Genomic DNA, 21,505 nt, shown 5'->3' with positions numbered 1-21,505 from the left:
AAAGAAGTGCCTCATATGGACCTACAATGCTGTGACTTCTAACAGGAAAGACTCTTAAGATATTCCCCAGAATCAGACATGGATTTACAGCAGATATGACATTTATATGCATATACACTATGCACATATGTACGTTTTCATTTACTTAACAAATTAAAGTCCTCCGTATACACCATAGCATTTTTAATTTAATTTAAAGTAATGCAGTTGGTCTAAAATCTTGTTGAAATTCTTTTCTTAACATCATCAAGTTCAGTTTTCGTTACCGCTGTTTTGGAGATGATTCAACACCAATATCCCACAGTTCTAGTTTTTCATTCTGATGTTAAAATCAACACTGACTGGGTGTTCATCTTGCAAATATCATTGAAGAGCCATTCGCTTGTATGGCTGCCCCTCAGTGGCTTCAGCCCCCCTAAAATATTCTTAAGCCCCTCTAAATAATTTTATGTTCATTTATTGAAATTTTATTATTTTTTTTTTTTACAAAAAAATGCCAAGAAATTCAATATAATGTGGCCAGAATATGAGTTTAAATAAATAATCATACAACCAGTCATTATTAACTTAAATATGATCATAAATCTTAGTTTCCCTATAGTGAAAGGTAGAGAGTCAGGGTCAGAGCGTCGTTATCCAATCCATTCCACTTGTTCATAGAGCACGCCCACATCACTGAAATCCAGTCCACGTTTTCCCTGCAACCTAGGTTGCACTCCTCTCGGCACCTGGGTACCTGCAGCATATGTACCGGGAGCTGAGCACACAGAACCAAAAAATGGATATACGAAATTTTTTCAAGAGAGTAAGTATTCATCACTGCTGTTGGTGACAATAAACTAGCTCCAGCCCCCCAGCTAACAACAGAAAGTCCCATGTAATTAATGAACGAAATGCTCCCTGTTTGACAAATAAAAACCGGGCTTGCAGAGAGCCCCCTGTCCAGGAGACAGCGTGTGTTGTGTGCTGAAGAAGATCTCTGTGCACGTCTTACCTTAGTTGTTTTGCAGTCAAAAGTTACATTTCAGCTCTAAAAGAATGCTGTTACATAGCTAACTAGTTAATCTGAAATGCACTGTGAAGGTCCTGGTTGTTTATAGAGTTAGCTGTGCAGTCTTTTTTTTTTTTACCACTATCTTTGGGGTGACTTCCTTCTGGAGCATCAGCTCCAGCATCAGATACACACGGTGAACCAGGAGCTGAGCTCATTCACGTATGATTATGTGGATAATAATGACAATAAGAATGATGATAATAATGATTAAGATACAACTCCCACAGTTTATTGGCCTTCTATTGATGACCCCTAATAAATTATGAAAGCATTTATATCACCATTTTGAATAAAGGGTCTAATGCTTCTTACTGATCTTATGAGACTCTGCTCTATTTCCTCACGTATTAAATTTCCATTTATCTCGGAAAAGTTTATATGAATGTGTCTTCTTCCACCAACAACGTCTCGGGGTTTGTTGCAAGAATTGTAGTTACACTCAAAGGACACAAGATGGCACTGTACTTCAAGTTAAGGATAGGGTTTATTTTTGTACGAGCAGCCGACCCCACCAGGATGTTTGACATATTTTTCTTACTCCCATTTGTCTGATATAGCCAAATTGAAGCCATACTGTATTTGAAAAATACTTTATCTCTCTGTCAATGATGTTGATTAAACTATTTTATCTATTTATGAATGGACATTTTCAACTGACGTGTTCTCAAATGTTCTCTAAAGTCAGTTGAATTTACATTTTGACGCTGAACTTTCTGAGTCAATATCAATTCACTTATCATCAACTATTTCATAACTATACTATATGTGCAACTACTGTAAGCCTAATTCCAAAGTCAAACAAGGTTATGTACAAGTCACTATTTTTTGCTCAGCATTGAGTTCAATTGCAAATTACTAATCAAAGACTTTTCCAAGGAGCTTATGCAAAACATGACTGAAAACAAGCCCTTAATTATCAGATTTAATTCAAGAAATGTGAAACAACATTTATAATTTCACAATAATATAGTTGCTGTCATTGTTGGTGTTATACACTCTGGAGCGTGATACATCAACTTTGAATTCACAACTCATGTTATCTTTTTTAGCAGAGGTTTCTTTTCCAGGAATGAGCGAAGGTGGCCATCAATAGGCAGGAGGGGAAAGCCAGAGAGAAAATGACAAACAATCCATACAAGTTGCTCTTTCCAACCAAAAAAAATAGATCTATTCAGTATCTCTAGCTGCAGAAAGACACAGGAAGAGACAAAACAAATCTACACCACAGCTGGGAGACAAAAAATGAAGAAAGTTTGAAAGTAACACAGTTTAATCCACGGTTAGTTGTTTCAAATACTCCCTCAAAAATATGGAAAAGACCAAGAAAGAAATGTGTGAAAAAGGACCAGCCTGGTTTGTCATTATTAGACTAATGCTGCGTGTACACCAAGAGCGACCTACGCTACGTTTCGTTTCTTGGTTAGCAATTGGATTGGCTCATTCTTGTCCTCTCTACATATACAGCGCATGCCATGTGCACTTGGGCACGTTTGAAAGTTTCACGACGCTGAAGTTGGCCTCCGATTCGTAAATTAAAGGGATAGGCATAAAGGGCCATATCACTGCACAATTTGCATTTTGATCGCCCAAAACAAGGTCCTGTATGGAAACTACATTAGTTAGACTGCTCAAATCTGGATGGAATTATTCTAAAGAGGCTGTAGATTCATTAAAACCTTATTTGGGATTTGTGAAACCTTTTTCTGATTTGTGAAAAGGCAGAACAGGGCCATATTACTGCTTTTTTTGCATTTTGATCGGCCAAAAGAAGGTCCTGTATGGAAACTACATTACTTAGACTGCTCAAATCTGGATGGAATTATTATAAAGAGGCTGTTGATTCATTAAAACCTTGTTTGGGATTTGTGAAACCTTTTTCTGATTTGTGAATCCAAAAAAGCAGTAAAATGGCCCAGTTCTGCATTTTCACAAATCAGAAAAAGGTTTCACAAATCCCAGACAAGGTTTTAATGAATCTATAGCCACTTTAAAAATAATTCCATCCAGATTTGAGCAGTGTAAGTATTGCAGTTTCCATACAGGACCTTGTTTTGGCCGATCAAAATGCAAAATATCCAGTGAAATGGCCCTTTATGCCCATCTCTTTAATTTACGAATCGGAGGCCAACTTCGGCGTCGTGAATGTTTCGGCAGTCTAAATGTAATCACATTAGCCACCTACAGAGGGCAGTGTTTCACCACGGATGACAGACAAATGACATAGGATTTTGGCAGTTGCAGAGACACAACTGTTCAGTCATTATTGATATGTTTTCTTTCGCGCTGACATGTTTAAGGCATATTTCTCTGTGAATATTGTGTTTATTTCAGTTCATAGTGAAACCTGTATTTTAAGGGTAGAGGGTGGAGACAGATGTGAGCCTCTGTTAAATGCTTTCTTTATTTCATTCTAATCTTCCAGGAAGGTGCATCAGCTGGAGCTTGTTGGAGGTTTGAAGCTACACTCAAGTTCATCTCCAACACTGAAAGGCAGCCTGAATGATGTAACACTGCACTTCGAATAAAAACTAAAGCTGTCTTTAACAGGAAGAAACCTCTGGCTGATCAGTCTTGGTAAAAATGGCCAAATGCCTTGAATGTTTTTGGACAGCCAGAGAGAAGATTACAGCAAACAGTACAGGCAGGTTGGTCCGTCCAACCTGGGATCAGACACATTAATTCAGTATATCCAGCTGCAGAAATACACAGGTTGAGACAAAAAAAATCTACACAACAAAATTAAAAACGTGTGAAAGTAGCTCAGCTTAAATACATGGGTGGTAAAAACAAACAAAAAAAATATGAAGAGGAAAGATTGCTCTGCTGGAACAACACGGTTCTTTGACGTCTACGTCATATGACATGAACTTGCAACAATTGATGAAAATAAATAAAGATTTTTTTTAAATGACTTTGTGTTTTTGTTTGCTTGCTGTATTTCCGTCTTCCACCAACGAGTGGCGCCACTCAGGGGTACTGTGTGTGCAACCTACCTTGTCGAAGCAGGCGGGACGGTGTTGGAGCAGTAAGCCAATCATCCTTCAGTTCCGCCGCCTGTGACCCAATCAGAGACATGGTTGTGTTATAGCACGTTTAACTAATCCTTAGCACATGTGAGCGTAAAGGAGCTGTGTTGCGCTACACTTTCCTCATATCTGATTTATCGTAACTTTGGAAACCTTTTAAACATGAAAAAGAAGCAGAGAGTTGCCGAGGAACCCGCAGAGGTAAGACTGGTGACATTCATACAGTGCAGACCAGCAGCCTGGACACTTTAATTCAGCGATGGTTCACATGCTCTCCTGTAATATTGCATTTGTTACGTTGCTAATACTCTCTTAATGTATCAGACTCATTAAAAAATCAACTGAAATAATTGTTCAAAACATTAACAAATGAATACGTTTTTGTTTTTTTAACAATCGGTGAATCTGTTGTGAAGAGTTATTTTTACATCATGGTTATGCGACACGTTTAAAGGCGAGCTGTTGCTCCTGATTTACAGACGCATCCCTCAGATCCATCCCATGATGACGATGAGAAGGAGAAAAATGAGGCTCCTGCTAATGCCAAAAGGAGCAAACGTGAGGAGGAGGTGGTCTATCACCCGGTTAAGCTGTCCCGAAATGATCTGTACAGACCTCCTACAGCAGAGGAACTGAACCAGCTGAAAGAGACAGAAAGCCTGTTCCACTGCAGTCTTCTCAAAATGCAGGTGAGACTAATGATGTAAACATGAATTTAAGGGGAAAAAAAAGAGAAGAAGCGAGAATAATCTGGTTGGAGCTTTTAAGCAGTCGTCTGACGGAAACAATAACTATGCAAACAGTCCAAGTACAAACCCAGAATTTCTCACCAATGACAGATGGAGGAACTGCTGAAAGAGGTTGCATTGAGTGAACGTAAGAGACGGCACATCGACTCATTCATTCAGACCATCACCAGCCTGCTCCAGACTGTGCCAGAGTCACCAGAAGTTGAGGTATGCATTACTATGAGGCTCAACTTCCACTCAACCACTTCCAACCCTCTCACTAGTTGTGACACAATTTGTCTCTGCGTGTTCAGGTAAATGACCACTCGTGGCTGTCTGGTGCAGTGAAGGTTCCTCTTCTCCTGGTGCCCAAAACAACTAAGGGCAAATTCCACATGGCCCCTCCAGCTTCCATCGATCTGATCGGGAGCTACCCTCTGGGCACATGCACCAAGCCGCACATAATGGTGGACCTGGCTGTCACAATCCCAGCTGTAAGTTATCACTCAAGGTCTCGAGAGTCTGATGTCTGAAGGAAAGACACTGCAAAATAAACAACACTAATTTTCTCTCTGCTACCAGGATGTCCTCCACCCAAAAGATCCCATAAACCAAAGGTATGCAAGGAAAAGGGCTCTCTACCTGGCAGGTCTCGCCCAGCATCTCAAGTCCTCCTCTGAAATCGGGACCATGCGTTATTCCTGTCTCCATGGCAATCGACTGCGACCCGTACTGCTGCTAATCCCTCCCGGTACTTAAGTTTAAATTAACATCGTACTGCAAAAAAATTCTTACAACCTGTAATTGTGTGGCTCCCACACTGTGTGGTTTTGTTCAGAAATTTTGAGATGAGGTTGTGATTTGAGGCTGAAGTATGTTGTGGTATTCCCATCTTTTAGGTAAAGACCCATCCAGTTTCTCGGTCCGTGTTCACGTCTGTCCGCCTCCTGCTTTCTTCAAGCCCAGCCGTTTCCACCCCCAGAGGAATAACATCCGGACAGAGTGGTACACCGGACTGCAGTCATCCCAGTCTGGTAAGACCGTTTACCGTGCAACTGGTTCTCAAAGTTTAATTCAGAAACTCAAATTCTCCAGGAATTTAACAAACTTCAGCTTGGTATTTTCTGTTTGATCTTGCTAAGAAACAGACAAACGCCACCGGCCACATTTAAGAATTACTTGCTGACGCTGCAGCAAGGTTCAGCTGATATTCGAGTCCACTGGCCAGCACAATTCTTTAGCCACTTTCACACATGCTCTGGAATCCTGAAATATTCTCGAACTGTTCCAGAGCGGTGACATGTGAGAACACGGATGTTTGCAGCTTTTGCTCTGGACTTCTTTCTTCTTTTCCCTTCCTTTGCCCCTCAGTAAAATATCCAGAACATCAGAGGGTAAGATGATGTACGAACATGTCGGCTTATGTTCCAGAGCATTTGCTGCCACTCTGTAAGTGAGCACGTGTTTGTGCTGCTCAGAATATGTCCTTTCTACTGACTTCTGTGCTGTGGCTATTGCAGATATACGCGGATACATGCATTAGGAGCCTTATCTGCTGCAATTAGACTTTTGTACTGAAAGGCACTATTTCCACAGCGTAATTTCTGCAACATTTGCTGTCTCCTGCGTACTCCAGAGCCCTGCATGCCCTTCCTGCTGTTCTAGTGTGAAAATGGCTTCTGTGAAAAAGCCTTTTTAGATGGAAAATGAAATTTCACTGAATCATCAAGGCTGCATGATGGTGTGATTGGCACTACTGCCTCACAGCAAGGAGCTTCCTGGTTCTGATCTGGCAGGTATAAACCATGTAAATAAACAGGGAAAAGGGATGGATGGCTGAATATCACCAAATTCTGGTTGGAAGTATGAAGATATGAAGCCTGTTGAGAAACAGAAAGAGAGAAGGCTCTCGACATCAGTACAACAAAACTGAACGAGGAACTATGCTGCGGAACAAAAACACGTCAGCACTGCTACTTGCATAAAATAAAAAGAAGCTGTGTATGAACATTTGAGGCAATGTCACTTTGTTTGTATGCTTGTTCGTTCTTTTTTTTTACCTTTCAATCAAACCAAAGCAAGTCACAAAATGCATCATCTAGGAACCCCCAAACTCTTGCACAATTTTGTGTGTGTGTGTTTCTCAAACCAACCAAAATGTATAATTATTCTTATTTTTTTCAGAGAGAATTGAACCTCCTACTCCACATTACAATAGTTCAGCTCTGGGGGATTTACTGCCCAGGGCTCACCTCCAGTTTCTTTCTGCTGTCTGCTCCCAGTGCTCAGCATTCGCTGATGGGGTGGCTTTGCTGAAAGTATGGCTCCATCAAAGAGAGCTCGACCAGGTAGGAAGCTTGCAGTGGCCCATTCGCTTAATTCTTTTCACAATATATATTGATCTGAGACCTCATGCCTGTATTGCTCCTTCAATGTCTTACAGGGCGCTGGTTGTTTTAATGGTTTCCTGGCCTCTATGCTGTTGGCGTATCTGCTCACCACTCACAGAATCAGTAATACCATGACAGCCTATCAGCTGCTTCGTAATAGCTTGAACTTTTTAGGTAAAGAAGAAAAAAAATTCTAAACCACTTACTGAAATGTATAAGTCTGACTTGTTGTACTTTGCTTTTCACTGGTTGGAATGTGTTGCAGTGTACTCACGTCTTGTTTAATCTTCAGCTTCTACAGACCTGACCGTTAATGGAATTAGCCTTGCTAAGCATTCTGACTCTACAGCTGTGAGTGGCCGAACTCAAATGCAAAACAGTGATCATATGCTTGAGGTTTTTTTTATACTTTGATTTACATCCATAATTACATTTCTTTTCATTTCTCCGCAGCCATCTCTGACGGAGTTCCACGATGCTTTCCAGGTTGTGTTTGTGGACCCTTCAGGACATCTTAACATGTGCGCTGACATGACTGCCTGTGCCTACAAGCAGGTGTGTACAGTTCAAACAGCTGTGTGTGCAGTCACAATGCGTTGGCCCAGGGAGATGAAGCGACTGGTTTTGACTTTTCTCTTTCAATTTTGGTTTGCAGCTGCAGCATGAGGCATCTGTGTCAATGGAGTTCTGGGATAAGCCCACAGTAGATGGGTTCCACTGCCTCCTCATGACTCCCAAACCCATGATGAGGACAAGTGATCATGTCTTCCAGTATGTCTGTCTGTCAACTAATGGAACGAAACCTAGCTACACCCAGCATATCCTGTGCACTACAGTAGCAGCTTGGTTTCCATACCTCACTTTCAACATTTCTATAAATGTTTATAGATTCTAAGTAACCATTATGGACTCCCGCTGCTCAGTCACAGAAGACATTTTTCCATGAAATGGCACGGTACAGTTCGGTACATTAACGTTTTATTTAGCACAGCTCCTCCTTACTTTGTTTTCCATCGCATACAGTATCCCCTCGGTGTGTGCAGGATCAGCTGACACATCCTCACTGTGTGTGTGTTCATTACATTACATTGATTTAGCAGATGCTTTTACCCAATGCGACATACAAGTTAGGAGTATTGAGTGTTAGTTGCACCCAATGAGTTAGCAACAACCTTTCAGCTCAGAAGGGTTTGAATATCTTTAGGGAGACGTAACAACTGAGTGCTACGGAGCTTAGCTCCAGGCAGCAGAGAAACATTTATGCTCTGTAAACTCATCAGTGATTTACGCAGCGTGTGATGTGTGCACACAAGTGATATCAATGATTCATATAAGTTGTGTGCCAGAAACGATTCTGAAACCACAAAATGTACCTTTCCAGCTTGTTCTGTACCATGTAATAGAAAAGCGCCGATGGTCGCGGTTAGGCTCTCTAATGTTGATGCTGGGAAGAAAAAGCCCCAGAAATCACAGCAGCAAGTTTTCTCCTTTGAGCTCTTCTGTTTTTCCATCCTGCACTTAGGTTGTGTGACTTGGTGAAACTTCAGTCCAGCTGTAAGAAACAGAATCTGCTCAATGAGCTGATGGACCACAGTGGAAATTACGTCCAGACGGCGCTCCCTTTTATTTTGTCGCTGCTCGAGCGAGGACTTGGCCAAAGGATTCACCTCCTCACCCACTCCCTCACTCCTGACCCTCAGGTTGTAAAGAATTATATTAAAAGTCTCAGTGACAGTGCAATTTCTCTTGTCTCATATGGAATCATCAGTCATAGAATTACTTTAACAGTATAGATTTTTGTCTTTAAAAAGCCTTCTTTTCAATAAATGTAATTTTGAAGAAGTCTGTTTTCTTAACTTTTTCTTTTCTCTTCCCCTCGCAGTGGTGTGTTGAGAGTGAAGCGCCAAAGTACAAAGCTCAGCCTCCCCTCTCCTTCGGGTTGCTGTTAAGGCCAGAGCTGGCAGCGACTGTCCTGGAAAGAGGTCCCCCTGCTGACAGCCCACAGGTAATGTCACCGGTCCCTCCTCTTACTCTCTCTGTGCAGTTATTTCCTGGAGATCCAATTGAAGTTAAAGGGTCATGTCACATTGGACAAAAAGTTGAATTTTTTTTTGTAAAAAAGTTACCAAAAAGTAACATTTTTTGAAAATGGAAAAACTATGACGATATCATTTGCTTCAACGTTATACTGCTATTCAGTTTTTATCAACTTTATGCTTGTTTATTTTTAAATCCCTTTCTTTGTCTTAGATTTTGAAAGAGCAGCTCAGTTTAATTCATATTGTTTTACTACAAGTTTAGTTGGGGCACTTTACTACAGCTTTACTTGTAGAAGCACTTGTACGATCATCTATAACTTTTCCCTTTTCTGGTTTGTTTTCCGTTTAGTTTTAGTTTTTTTTAACTTCCATCATTCACGTTTTACGATGCTTGTATCACTGTGCGTGTCACACTCTGTGTCACTATAAAAGAAATGGTGGTTCTCCTGCTAGGCGGCTGAATTCCGTCAACTGTGGGGGACTCGCTCTGAGCTTCGCCGCTTCCAGGATGGCGCCATAACTGAAGCTGCGTTGTGGGATGGAGAGAGCATGTGCCAAAAGCGACTGGTTCCCAAACAGATCATCACACATTTGCTTCAGCTGTATGTATTTCCTCTCGGCAATGCACAGAGACACACAATAAATGACATTATGACTGGTAGTAATACAGTTGTTGATGTGGTGAATTGAGTTTCTAGATTTTGACAATACAGATACTCGGGATGAACTGTTAGCAGCCAGTAAATGATCTGACTGATTTGATACAGGTGCTGATAACAAAGTCAGATCATTGATCAGCTATCAGACAAATGTCATCAATACGCTTAGAGATACATATTACTCAAGTCTGATGTTTTGGATATTTACAAATATGCTAAAGCCCAAAAATGCAGAATTGGTGAACAGTCTCCAGTTTGCCGACCTGATGTCCTTTGTTTTAGAGAGATGTTGGTTTGCAAAAGGAAATCAAGACAGCACCCTTTAATTGTTTTGGACAGCACAAAGAAAACTCCACTTACTGTATCACACACTTGGTGTTAAAGAGTCCAATCTGTACTCTGGGTGAACACCAACACGTGTGCCCATATAAGCTGTCAATTTGGCATGACTGATTCAAATACGTTGCTGCTGCATGATAACCCTTCTTAATTCCCCCCTGCTAAGATGTAAGAAGCAGCTATAGATATTGTTGATGGTGCAGATATTTTTCTAAAAGGTTTCCTGCACTTAAATTTCCAAATACTCACTCTGAAAATCTGTTGAGGTTGTCAGTTTTTCCTGTCACTCTTGAAACGCCTCAAATATGTTCCTTTGGAATAGATTTGAGTTCATTTTTTGCTCGTAATAAGAAGTGCTGTGTGGTTCACTGCAACCGAACACAATACCTACAGAAGTAATGATGATCATAAAACCGTGAGTCAGAAAGGTTCCCTTATCAGTATCTGCAGATGGAGTTCAGTTTTTGGGTTTGGCACGGTGTTTGCGTACATAAAGTCTAAATATTCACAGTTTAGCAAATGTTGACTAATGACTAATATAACTTTTTGCTAATGAATACATTTTAGCTTATAGTGCAGTTAACAACATTTACGGCCAAAGTGAACCTGCTCTCTCAATACTTCCATTCTCTTGTTGTCCCTTACTTCTTGCATCCACCACTCCCCTAACCTCCCCCTGTTTGCTATAAGAATTGAGCATATATTGTCAACATTATGAATTTCTGTTCACGAAGATCATCATGTTTACGTGCTCTGGGCTCAGCCTTGTGCGCATCGTTGCAAAGGTTTGTCCAGCATCAGACAGCAAAGAGGGCAGTGAAACGCTGGGTACACACAAATAATGTCTCGCCAGAGTGGCCAGTGTGGGGAATCGTGGTCCATTTACCCTCCACCAGTCAAGAGGGTTTATATCCAGAGAGGGAGCAATGTCCCTCAGGTAGTAATCCACCTGAGCCTCAGAGTCTGTGGCATAGGGAGAACTGTAGTTGTCCCCTAGAAGCAGCATCATGGTGTTTTTAGTGTCACTTCTCATTTCTGAGGGCATAGCCACCTGGCTAAAGTCAGGTGTGACTGGGATTTCCTGCTGTTCATCCTTTGTTCCTACAGTAGAACTCATTAAACCTAATTTTGAAACCAGTTCATGCAGTTTAACTTTAGCAGCCAGTCTCCCCGTCGGCGTCAGGAAGCTGAGATGTTTGTGACGAGGGTCCAACATGGAGGCAATCAGAGCTGGCTTGGAAGCCAGTTCACTGGAGTCGACCTGCAGCCAGTAAAATGAAAAGACAACAGTTATGTTAAAGGGATGAGTCCATGTAGAACAAGTTTCAAGTAAGCGCTGGTTTATGCTTACCTCCATTTGACTCCTAAGTGATTTCTGAACTTTTAGCTTGAAATCTGACACTTGTTCAACATCATTCTCTTTCGTTACAAGGTGCGTTTGAATGAGGCTGAATGTTATCGGGTAGATGTTTGAAATGGACACCTCCGTCTCAGCCGATATGACTGTCGTTGCCCATTTCAGCGTGGCTAGCACCGGTGTAAAATTCTGAATTATTTGCCAGCAGTCGTCTTCTATCTCAAGGGCCTGTGCTTCCTGTCTGTTGGTGATCGTGCGATCAGAGAGAACAGCTTTAATGGCCCACCGTTGCTCAAGCAAGCGTTCGAACATGTCACAAATGCTGTCCCATCTAGCTTTGCGGGACTTGATGAGCTTGTCCTGTGGCAGGCACATCTGCACTTGCTTCTGCTCCAGGGCTTCACTTGCCAGCGAGTTGTGACTGAAGTGGCGGACTAGTCTCCCTGCAGCTGCGACGATGCGGACCAGATCCTCACTCAGCCCTTCAGTGACTGCAAGCTGCAGTGTCGTGGCAAAGCAAGTGGCATACTCCCAAGAGACACGGGCGCTCGCTTGGGCTGACAGGATGCTCTCCGTGTTGTTATGAACACATGCCGTAATTTTCCCCGCGATGCCCCAGGCCTGCACAGTGCTGTGAAGCCTCTCTGTCATGCTGTCTGTAGTAGTGTGGCACTTGGACAGCCTGTGTGTCTGCAGCACAGCTGACCTCCCCTGCCAGTCCTCTGTTATGAATGAACAGGAAATCGTAACGTACCTCTGAAGTGGCAGTGCTGTCCAGAAATCGGCAGTGAGAGCCACTTTGTCCACTTTACCCAGCTGCACCACAAGTTCCTCTGCTTTCACCTCGAAATGGCCTTCAATAGTGCGTGTGATATCGCCAGAAGATGGCATTTTATAGTTCTGCACAGTGTGTGCTAGTAGGTCGCGAAAACCTTCGCCATGAACCACGCTGATGGGAAACATGTCCTTTTCTATCATTCTGGAGATGAGTTCAGTCACCTCTGCATGCGTGGCCAGTGACACGCCATCGCTGGGTGCATTGTCTGAGTGTTTGTTTTTTATGTGGTACATCATGCTGGTAGTGCTGCTCCTGTATTTCAACTTGGTGTCGCACATGGTGCAGTGAACTTCGTCGTCCACTTTGATGAAAATGTCCCAAACGGAGCTCCGCTTCTGGCGTTTCCTCTCTCCATTGTCCCGCTCGGGAGGGGCGGCTGCCATGTTTATGTTGGGTGACATAACGGCAACCTGCGCTCCGTCTGAACTAGAAGTACCCTCCTCCTCGATGCATTGAACCGCGCAAATAACTGGCTTCTCTTCTTCGTCCAGCGGTGATACGCATATATGATGCCTGGTCATGTGGGCCATCATGGAGCTGGTGGTGCCTCCGCCGGAGTACTTTAATCTGCCGTCGCATTTCATGCAGCGGACTAAGTTTGAGGTGCCTACTTGTTCAAAGCAATCCCACACGGAGCTCCGTCTTCTCCCCGTGCGCTTCATATTTTAAGGAAACTTGTGCGCCAAATGTACTGCAAATGTTATTCCACCGTTATTTCGGGGGGGCTGTGGTGTAGAAGTAGAAAAATAAAGAAATTATTATTTGCGACCTATTATGTCGTTATTTTTTCCGGTTTATCGGGTTGTCTGTTGGGTGAATTGTGTTCAAATATATTTTTAAAAACTGAATATTGAAGCCAATTTAATTTTCCATCAGGCACGCAGACATCCCCGAGTCCTGTGTGCGATATGTCGGGGCGATGGCGGATGACGTCATCAAAACGGGAAGTGAGGTAAATCGCTGAGTGATCGATCTATCCGTTGTATCTTCAAATTAAAATGTGGAATACCTCGGCAAATAGAATACTTTCTGCTCTGCTACATGTATCAGACAGTTTTAAGATACTGTAAACAATATATAATACAAGTTAAATATAAGACCAGCTTTAAGTGGTGTCCATTTTTTTATATACACTGCATGGCCAAAAAAGAAAAGGTCAGACTAAAATTTTGTGGGGCCACCTTCAGCTAATATGATAGGAAGTTTTTGCCCGAACATTTTCAGTAACAACTTCTTGTCAGAAGTCAAGAAGTGCATGTGACCTTTTACCACAAACAACAGCAACAAAAACTAACTCAAATGAAAGGATGTTACATCTAAACATTTGTTGCCTTTTTGCAGGCAAACTGCATTTTGTTTAACAAAACCTATTTTAAGGTCGTCTAAAGGACAGAACACACTGGCGTCTCTCCTTATATAGATTGTTTTCTAAACCTCCCACAGCAGCAGCAGCTGGTCATGCGACAGCGTCTCACTTCTGAACTGTTCTATTTTCAAGCATTGCTGCTTCTAAAAAAAAAAATAAATAAATTTTCCATCATCCCCGTTCCACAATGGCACAACGCAGCTTCTTTCTTTAATTGTTTTTCCTCCTTGCTTTTGCAGCAGCACTCATCTCAAAATCAGATTTGTTGTGAAATAACAGGAGCCATAAGACCCACAATCCCATTACTGAATTATTCCAGAAACACATTGTTCTATGGCTAAGAAACCAGGTTTATGGATTGTGTACCCACACAATAGTTTAAACTAATGTTGGAATGTGGCTGCAAACATTTCCATAGTAAACATTTCATTGTATAATCCAAATAATTTAGTAATGTAGAAAGTAATTGTGTTTTATAGTTGAATTTCATTTAAAATTCCACTAAACGGTGCAACGATGGGCAGCCTACCAACTGTGTACACTGCTCTGCTGCTTTTAAGTCATGTCACTGTTCAAAATAAGTATCTTTTCAATTTGATAATTAGAACCAGGCTATTACACTATGGGACCTATAATAAAAGTCCCCACACCTCGTTTTTTTTCTGTGGTCAGATGCAGCGCAGTGCGGCATCAGTGTGTTTTGGGCTTACGGAAGGAAGAATGAATATTAATTGAACAAAAATGTAGTGGTTGCATCTATTTTAAGTATAAGATTCAATTCAATGCCATTGAAAGCATACATATTTGTTTTACTGTTTTTCTAATCCAGTGGACTACATGCTCTGCCCCTCAGGTGCCGAGTACTGGAGAAGAGGAGAGTTTAGTGGTGGTTCAGTCTTACGATGACCTGAGTAGGAAATTGTGGAGGCTGGAAGATCTGCCTCTAGCCATTACTGCAGTGCAAGGAGCCCACCCTGCACTTAGATACACACAGGTAAAGCGTCATGTCAATGACGGCAAACCGTCTGTTTTTAAACATTGGAGTGAATTTGGCTTGCCAACGGTTCCGGTATTTCTACTGTGCCTCCTAGGTCTTTCCCCCTCGGCCACTGAAGCCGGATTATTCCTTCTTTGAGAGAGAAAAGACGTCCAAAATGCTGGTGCCAAAAGAAGGGAAACCTTGTCCAGCTTATATCACTCCTGTCACAGGTTGGCGCTTCATCTGTCAGCAGTTATTGAAGACGTTGTTCACTGATCTTTATTACATTAAAATAAAAGCACTTTATTGTTATCTTGTTGACTGGCAGTAAACTATAGTTAAAATAATTCAGTCAACTCACTTCAACATTTAGCTTCATCCAAAAATCACTGCAATGCTTATTTTGTTCTTGTAGTGATCTGTCACATGGAGGGAAGTGGAAAGTGGCCACATGACCGCCTTGCAATCCGCCATATCCGAGCTGCCCTCCACATTCGGCTGGCAGAGTTACTCAAGAAGCACCATAATTACACATGCAGGCCCTGTCCCACGCACCTGGATGTCTGGAAGGTATATTTTCAAACTTGAAAACACGTGGCACACAAGTTTAAAGTTTCCCTGGGCAGATTAAAGGTTTAATTTTTTTTTTTGGTTCTTCATAGTATTGTTGATTCCTGCTGTCCTTTCAAGTAGATTTACTTTGAAATGCACGTGGCATAATGAAGTCAGGAGCTGTCAGTAATATCAGGAGAAACCAACCTTTTTTTCCCAGAGAGCAGGCACTTGGAAACTGTAAAAAAAAAAAAAAAACTCAGACCAAACCAGACTCTGGTCGAGTGACTGTTATCCATGACTGGATGGTGTGAGAGAATGGAAAATAAAAGTACGAGGAGGGAGGGAGGAGATAAATTAGCAAGAAGGAGATTGACAGAGAGTGGTAAAAGAACAAAGTACAGACAACAGACCGTTCGAAGTTAATGTCATGAAATTGTGGGATAGATGTTTAACTAAGGGATGGTTCAGAGTCACCTTAGCCAGTGATACCTACAAGCGTTAACAAAAAGGAAAAGGTCCAGGACCAGACATTACATACGGTGCGGTTTGAGACGGTGCAGCTTGGTAACCAAGCACTTTGCATGTGCGGCTCTCCCTTTGCTTTTAGGAAGGCTTGGTGTTTCGGATCCAGGTGGCCTATCATCGTGAGCCTCAGGTGCTGAGGGAGAGTGTGAATACAGAGGGGCTGCTGGTTGTGAGGGACAACGAGGAGGCTCAGGTTCTGGAAATGACCACCATTCACAAGCCTCTACTAACCAGCACATTACATGGGTAAATTGATAACAATTTGCTTGCCTTGAATGCTCATGTGTCTCCTCCACCCCTAAATCTTCCATCTCTTTTGGTAGGCTCCAGCAGCAGCACCCATGTTTTGGAGCAGTTTGTCGCCTGGCTAAGCGCTGGCTGGCGGCTCAGCTCTTCAGTGATGACATTACCGAGGACACCGCAGATCTGCTGGTGGCATCGCTTTTCCTGCATCCTGAACCCTTTTCTCCTCCTAGGTAACTGCCATATCTGTTTTTAGGTCATCAGCCTCATACGCAGAGGAAGCACTTTTCCTGACCTCCTGCTTTGCTTAGTAGATCACGTGAGTGAATTTCTCTGTCTTCCTCAGTTCTCCTCAGGCGGGCTTCCTTCGTTTCCTTCATCTGCTTTCGTCCTTTGACTGGAGGAACAACCCGCTGGTCGTCAACCTGAACAACCAGCTCACAGGCAAGTGCTCTCCCACACACCCCCTTTTCCCTCTGCATGACACAAACAAATCACTCCTGACCTTTTTTTTTCTTTTCTTGCACGCCCAAAGATGTCAACATCCTGCCAATATGCATTGCTGTTGCTTTTCCAAGTTTGATTGTTGTTCACCTCTCTTGTCACGTGCAGCTGCCGACTACACAGAGATCAAGAATGGCTTCATGGCCTCCAGAGAGTCTCTGCCCGTCATGTTTATAGCAACGCCTAAAGACAAAAATGTGTCTATGTGGACCAAACGAGCACCAAGTGTACAGGTCAGCGGACACACAAACACAAATACACCAGCATGCGATGCACAGTGGTGCATTAATTAGTGACACTCGCTGCTCAAATACTACATTTGGTCTGTCATCATTAAGTGAGACGAACTGAAGAACTTGACAGCTTTGCTCTGAAGTACATTAAAAGATTTTAAGGCTTTTTCTACTCAGTTTATTCATTACACATGTAAACACAGTAAGTGTTATAAACAGCGGTGTAGAAAAGAGTTGCATGTCCTCGGCAGAAAGCAGTCACATAGTTTTCCAATGCGAGAGCCTTTTCTTAATGCACACTGAAATGACACAAAACCACTTTTAATGTATTAGTTGTTAATACCTATAGGAAGCGATAGGAACTTATTACTGTAAACAAATATAGTGATACTAAGGCTTTTTTATATTGACTTAGTTGTTTCAGTACTTACAACGGGCAGATAGCCGTGCTTTTTTCTTAAAGCTGGAAACCGACTGTTCTGTAGTCTTTCCAAAACATGGTGTAAATCAATAATCTGGAAAATCAGAAGGTGTTAATAAATAAACGATCCCCAAATTATGAATGAGATCATAAAGCCTTTCTGCCTTTGAAGAATGTTTACATCAGCGGTTCTTTCAACTTGATAACATTCTCATAGCATTACTCGTCTGTTGGAGCGCATCAGGTGTAACTCACCAGTTGCTTTGCGTTGTTGTCCTCTGTCGACGTGATGAAAGTTAAATATTTAGTTTCATATCCCTCTGTTTGGATGTGACCAAAGCTGCAAAAGAGTCTTAGGGCACATATTATTATATAAAAGAGAACCGCACACCAGCTTCCCATGGTGTGTAGCTGACCCAGATAGGCTTCCTGTGCTCGCCTACCTCAGTCTCCCGACAAGTCTGACTTTAACAGCGAGCCTCTCCTGGCATCCTGCTTTATAACAGAGGCCAAGCATGAGAAAGTAGTGCTTCGTGATGTCATGTCAGAGACATCCGCTCTTGAGTTTCATTTCATGTGCCACACTTGATATTTGGGAAGATTTTTGTCATCACATCAAAGGTTGATCTGAAAGTGTTTACAGACAAAAGTTGGGACCCACTTAACTGTTTCTTTTGAATGAGATGGTGTCTCTGCACAGCTTCCGCTGGCTTCGTAGGTTCGAACGTTATTTCCATTATTAGTCTTCAAATTTGGAATAACAGTTTTCAGACATTCAGTTGTACAGATGGAGTATTGAGTAGAAAAGCAAAATAAGCATGAGCAAATGGCACCTTAGTAGAAGCCAGAAGCACTGTAACGTTGATATGAACAGCATCTCTCTGGCAGTTGAGAGTTATACATGTCTTAAAAATTATTAAATTTTAAATGATAAAAGCATTCACTCTCTGCTCTAAATGTGTCCAAATATCAGTTGGCAAGTAGCAGTAGCTTGCATGCGCTCCTCCAGCGCGCACCATTAAATACATAAAGCCAAGTTTAGACTATTAGATTTTCCACTTACATCGTTTGAGAGAGAAAATGTCCTTGTGTGTTCCTAAATCCTGGTTAATCTGACCAATCTGTATGAAGCAGTTCCAGCTGTCAAGCTTACAAGTCTCTCTCTCGTCATCAGTGTTAAAGTATGATTTTAATTTAAAAAAAAAAAAAAGCTCCTGGTTGATCATTTTGTTTTTCTCACCTGAGTGTTGAAGAGAAAGTAGCTGTTTCTCTCTGTGCCGTCTTTTTCTTTAGTCTGTTACATCACATGTCGGGAACATCAGTGACACATGAGGGCTCTGACCAGCGTTTAACCAAAATTCTTCAGTTTGTTGAGCAAATTGTGGTTTCTTCACTGGCTCTCCATCACGTTTGTTGAATGTCTTGAAATGACTATAGAAAATGACTAATTATTGTGTTTGTTGAACCGAACTTTTGAGGTGCAGCAGATTGTACAAAATCCAGCTTCCCAAAACCAGATTAACACACACAGAGAATGCTGTTGGGGATCAAATCACTTCATCATGCACATGCTCAAATAGACTCTCCACACACGCGCCAGAGTTCCATTTTTGTAAAAACATTAGATGTTATTGTAGACTAACGGAACCAAATTCCCAATAAAGCTGCTCCTACTCACATATTTTTCTGTTTGTTTTGTCAGATGCATCGGAAATTGTCAGTTTTGTTTGTTTGTTGGCGTCTCTACAATTTCTCTAATCGGCCACTAGGGGGCAGATGATTGCAGTGTCAGCAATGTACATTAGTCTTAAACATGTTATCTATCCATAATATTTCACATTGGAGTGACCTATGAATGGTAATGAGTTAGAAACTTGTTTAACCACAATCAGTGATGTACATGAATGCAGTAAAATTAGTATGTTCATGAGTGGAGTTTTCACCTTTGATAACTATGATGTTCATTGTGAGACGAAGGTGTTTTTCACAGCGCCTCTTGTGGCTAATGTGCTTTCATCTGTGAAAATATCAAAGAAAACTGCTCTAAAAACTGAACCACAGTTTGATTTTGAGCTCCTAAATGGTTAATAATGAAATGGATCAGTGCGGAGATGTGCATGTAGCTCTAGGGGCTCAGAGAGGCAGTACATCGTGCGGCCCCTGTTCCAGGACTTCGTAGCACTCCGTGACACAGTGTTTCATTTATGGAGGATATTTTAGAGGTCATTAAAAAAAAGTGGGAAAGGAACATGAACTTAGTTTAGAAATTCAAATTGTGATCTATGGATTTGGACTAATTCAGTTTTAAAATGAGAGAAGTGAACTTTGAACTAGTTCTTGTGAAGTGTGAGCTCATGACACTGACCACAGTTTTGATTTATATTCAGCATGACATTTTGGAAAGAAAGGCTCTAGTGTCCTAAAGCTGCTTTCTGTGTGCTTCCAGATGCTGCAGCGTGTGATGATGGTGGCTGCAGAGAGTCTTAAGGTACTGGAACATCAGCTGATGGACGGCAGCCAAGCACAAGATGTCAGGGTGGGTTACAAAAAAAGAAAAAAGTTTACTTTCTTAATTAACCGTGATTTGGTATCTCAGCAGTTTAACGCATGTGCCTGTGTGTTTGTGTAGGTGATCATGCGTCCTCCGCTGGATGCCTACGATGTTTTGATCCATCTGAATCCGAAGCAGGTTCCGCTGCTCAGCCAGGCAGTGGATCCTCCAGCCGTCACCTTCAGCAGGGGCGTCATGACGGGCAGTGCGGCCCAGTCCGGAGGGGCCCTGCCAGTCATCGACTACAACCCCGTGTGCCTCTACCTGACAGAGTTAAGAGTGAGTCCAGTCTATACAGGGATGTCACGTTTAAAGCATGGTGCGGTATACATAACTCAAAGCAAATCAATTCATAACTGTATTTATTGAAACAACTTTTGGAGGTATTGCCATTAAAACAAATATTACTGGACACAAATATTACTATTACTGGACACACTCATCACAAAAAGTGCATAGGATTTATAAAACTTAAAATAACAAAATGGGGATGATCAGTACAGACAAAAAAAGTGCATAGGCTTTATAAAACTATAAAAAATATATACATATATTGCAAACATCCCTTGCAGCGAAATGCATCAATTGCATGTGTCCTATCATTAAAGGCATTAAAAAAAAAAAAAACACGATACTTGGCGTCCAGAATCGATGCAGTAGATCGCGAAAATTAGAATCCGGATGCATCGCCATGACGATTATTTTGCACACCCCTAGTATTAGCAATGCTTAGTTAAAGCAGGAAGTAAAAATGTATATGCAAGTTATGGCGGAGCTGTTAAGGACAGAAGTGAATCTAATGCACTGAGCATCCTTTTTTACATTTTTTTTGCAGGAGGCGTTTGGAGACCTGGCCCTCTTTTTCTGTGATCCCTACGGTGGAACAGTGATTTCAGTTTTATGGAAACCAAAGGCCTTTGTTCCTGCGCCCTTTAAGGTATGGGAAAATCCACGAAGAAGTATCATATTAAAGAATAGTGTTTTGGACTGCCGACAGAATGCTTTTTGATTGTATCGTGACTTTGCTTCACTTCCATCCCACTGACACTCACATGTGATCACTCATCAGTCCCACGTGATGTTTTTACATTTCTTTTCATCAGACATCACAAGTGTGTGCCCGGACTGTGGAGGTGACTGAGGATGAAGCAAATACTGTTCCCAATGTGGAAGCAATCCTGGAAGACTTCCGGGTCATGGGAAAGGGATTGATCAAATCGGTTGAGGCCAAAACTGAGAAGTGGTCGTTTTAGAAACTCAGACTACCACTCTCACCGTGGATTTGAAGAATTTTACATTTTTACAAGAGTGGCTACATTAATACCTTGGTTTAGAAATGACTTGCAGCATCCTGTTTACGAAAACTTGCCATGTGATTGTTTTGGTGTAAATGTTTAGATTTAAGATTAAATTGCTAATTACATTTATTGGTGAGTTAAAAAAAAATATGTTTGAAAGCTGTCTCAGTTCTGGTTATTTCCTCAAAGTGAAGCTGAATTTCTGAGAGGATTATTTGCTGCCTTTTTGTTATTCGTGGTTTGTAATATCTCACGTTTTAGAAAATGAGTTGGACACCACACAGTCTGCACCAGAATGAATAAGCTTCAACTATGGTCTTGTCATTTAGTTTTTTGTTTCTCAGTCGCAATCGACCAGATGACTTATCAAGTGAATAAGTTAAGTCCACAATTAAAACAA

At 41.7% G+C, this 21,505-nt stretch overlaps 2 protein-coding genes across 2 annotated transcripts; one reads left to right on the top strand and one right to left on the bottom strand.

Moving 5' to 3' along the window:
* The first annotated feature begins 4,147 nt into the window (after positions 1 to 4,147).
* On the top strand, positions 4,148 to 21,217 carry nol6 (nucleolar protein 6 (RNA-associated)). Its single transcript, XM_075468757.1, has 26 exons — positions 4,148 to 4,281; positions 4,560 to 4,769; positions 4,920 to 5,036; positions 5,123 to 5,302; positions 5,391 to 5,559; positions 5,708 to 5,842; positions 6,993 to 7,156; positions 7,252 to 7,372; positions 7,491 to 7,549; positions 7,652 to 7,753; positions 7,854 to 7,969; positions 8,721 to 8,898; positions 9,081 to 9,203; positions 9,691 to 9,839; positions 13,307 to 13,382; positions 14,650 to 14,790; positions 14,888 to 15,005; positions 15,191 to 15,345; positions 15,938 to 16,101; positions 16,179 to 16,331; positions 16,445 to 16,542; positions 16,711 to 16,835; positions 19,703 to 19,792; positions 19,886 to 20,086; positions 20,643 to 20,744; positions 20,911 to 21,217. The coding sequence occupies exons 1-26, from the start codon at positions 4,243 to 4,245 to the stop codon at positions 21,058 to 21,060; spliced, it is 3,435 nt and encodes a 1,144-aa protein (XP_075324872.1). The 5' UTR covers positions 4,148 to 4,242; the 3' UTR covers positions 21,061 to 21,217.
* On the bottom strand, positions 9,828 to 13,389 carry LOC142382662 (zinc finger BED domain-containing protein 4-like). The gene is made up of 2 exons (XM_075468758.1): positions 11,587 to 13,389; positions 9,828 to 11,496 (listed from the first exon to the last, which is right to left on the bottom strand). Exons 1-2 carry the CDS (start codon positions 13,090 to 13,092, stop codon positions 10,948 to 10,950), a joined length of 2,055 nt encoding a protein of 684 aa, XP_075324873.1. The 5' UTR covers positions 13,093 to 13,389; the 3' UTR covers positions 9,828 to 10,947.
* Positions 21,218 to 21,505: the final 288 nt, after the last annotated feature.

This window comes from Odontesthes bonariensis, chromosome 6 (genome assembly GCF_027942865.1).
Source record: "Odontesthes bonariensis isolate fOdoBon6 chromosome 6, fOdoBon6.hap1, whole genome shotgun sequence".
In the NCBI taxonomy this organism is placed as follows: domain Eukaryota; kingdom Metazoa; phylum Chordata; class Actinopteri; order Atheriniformes; family Atherinopsidae; genus Odontesthes; species Odontesthes bonariensis.
Note: the sequence above shows the minus strand (reverse complement) of the source record. Positions and strands in the feature narration are given on the sequence as shown.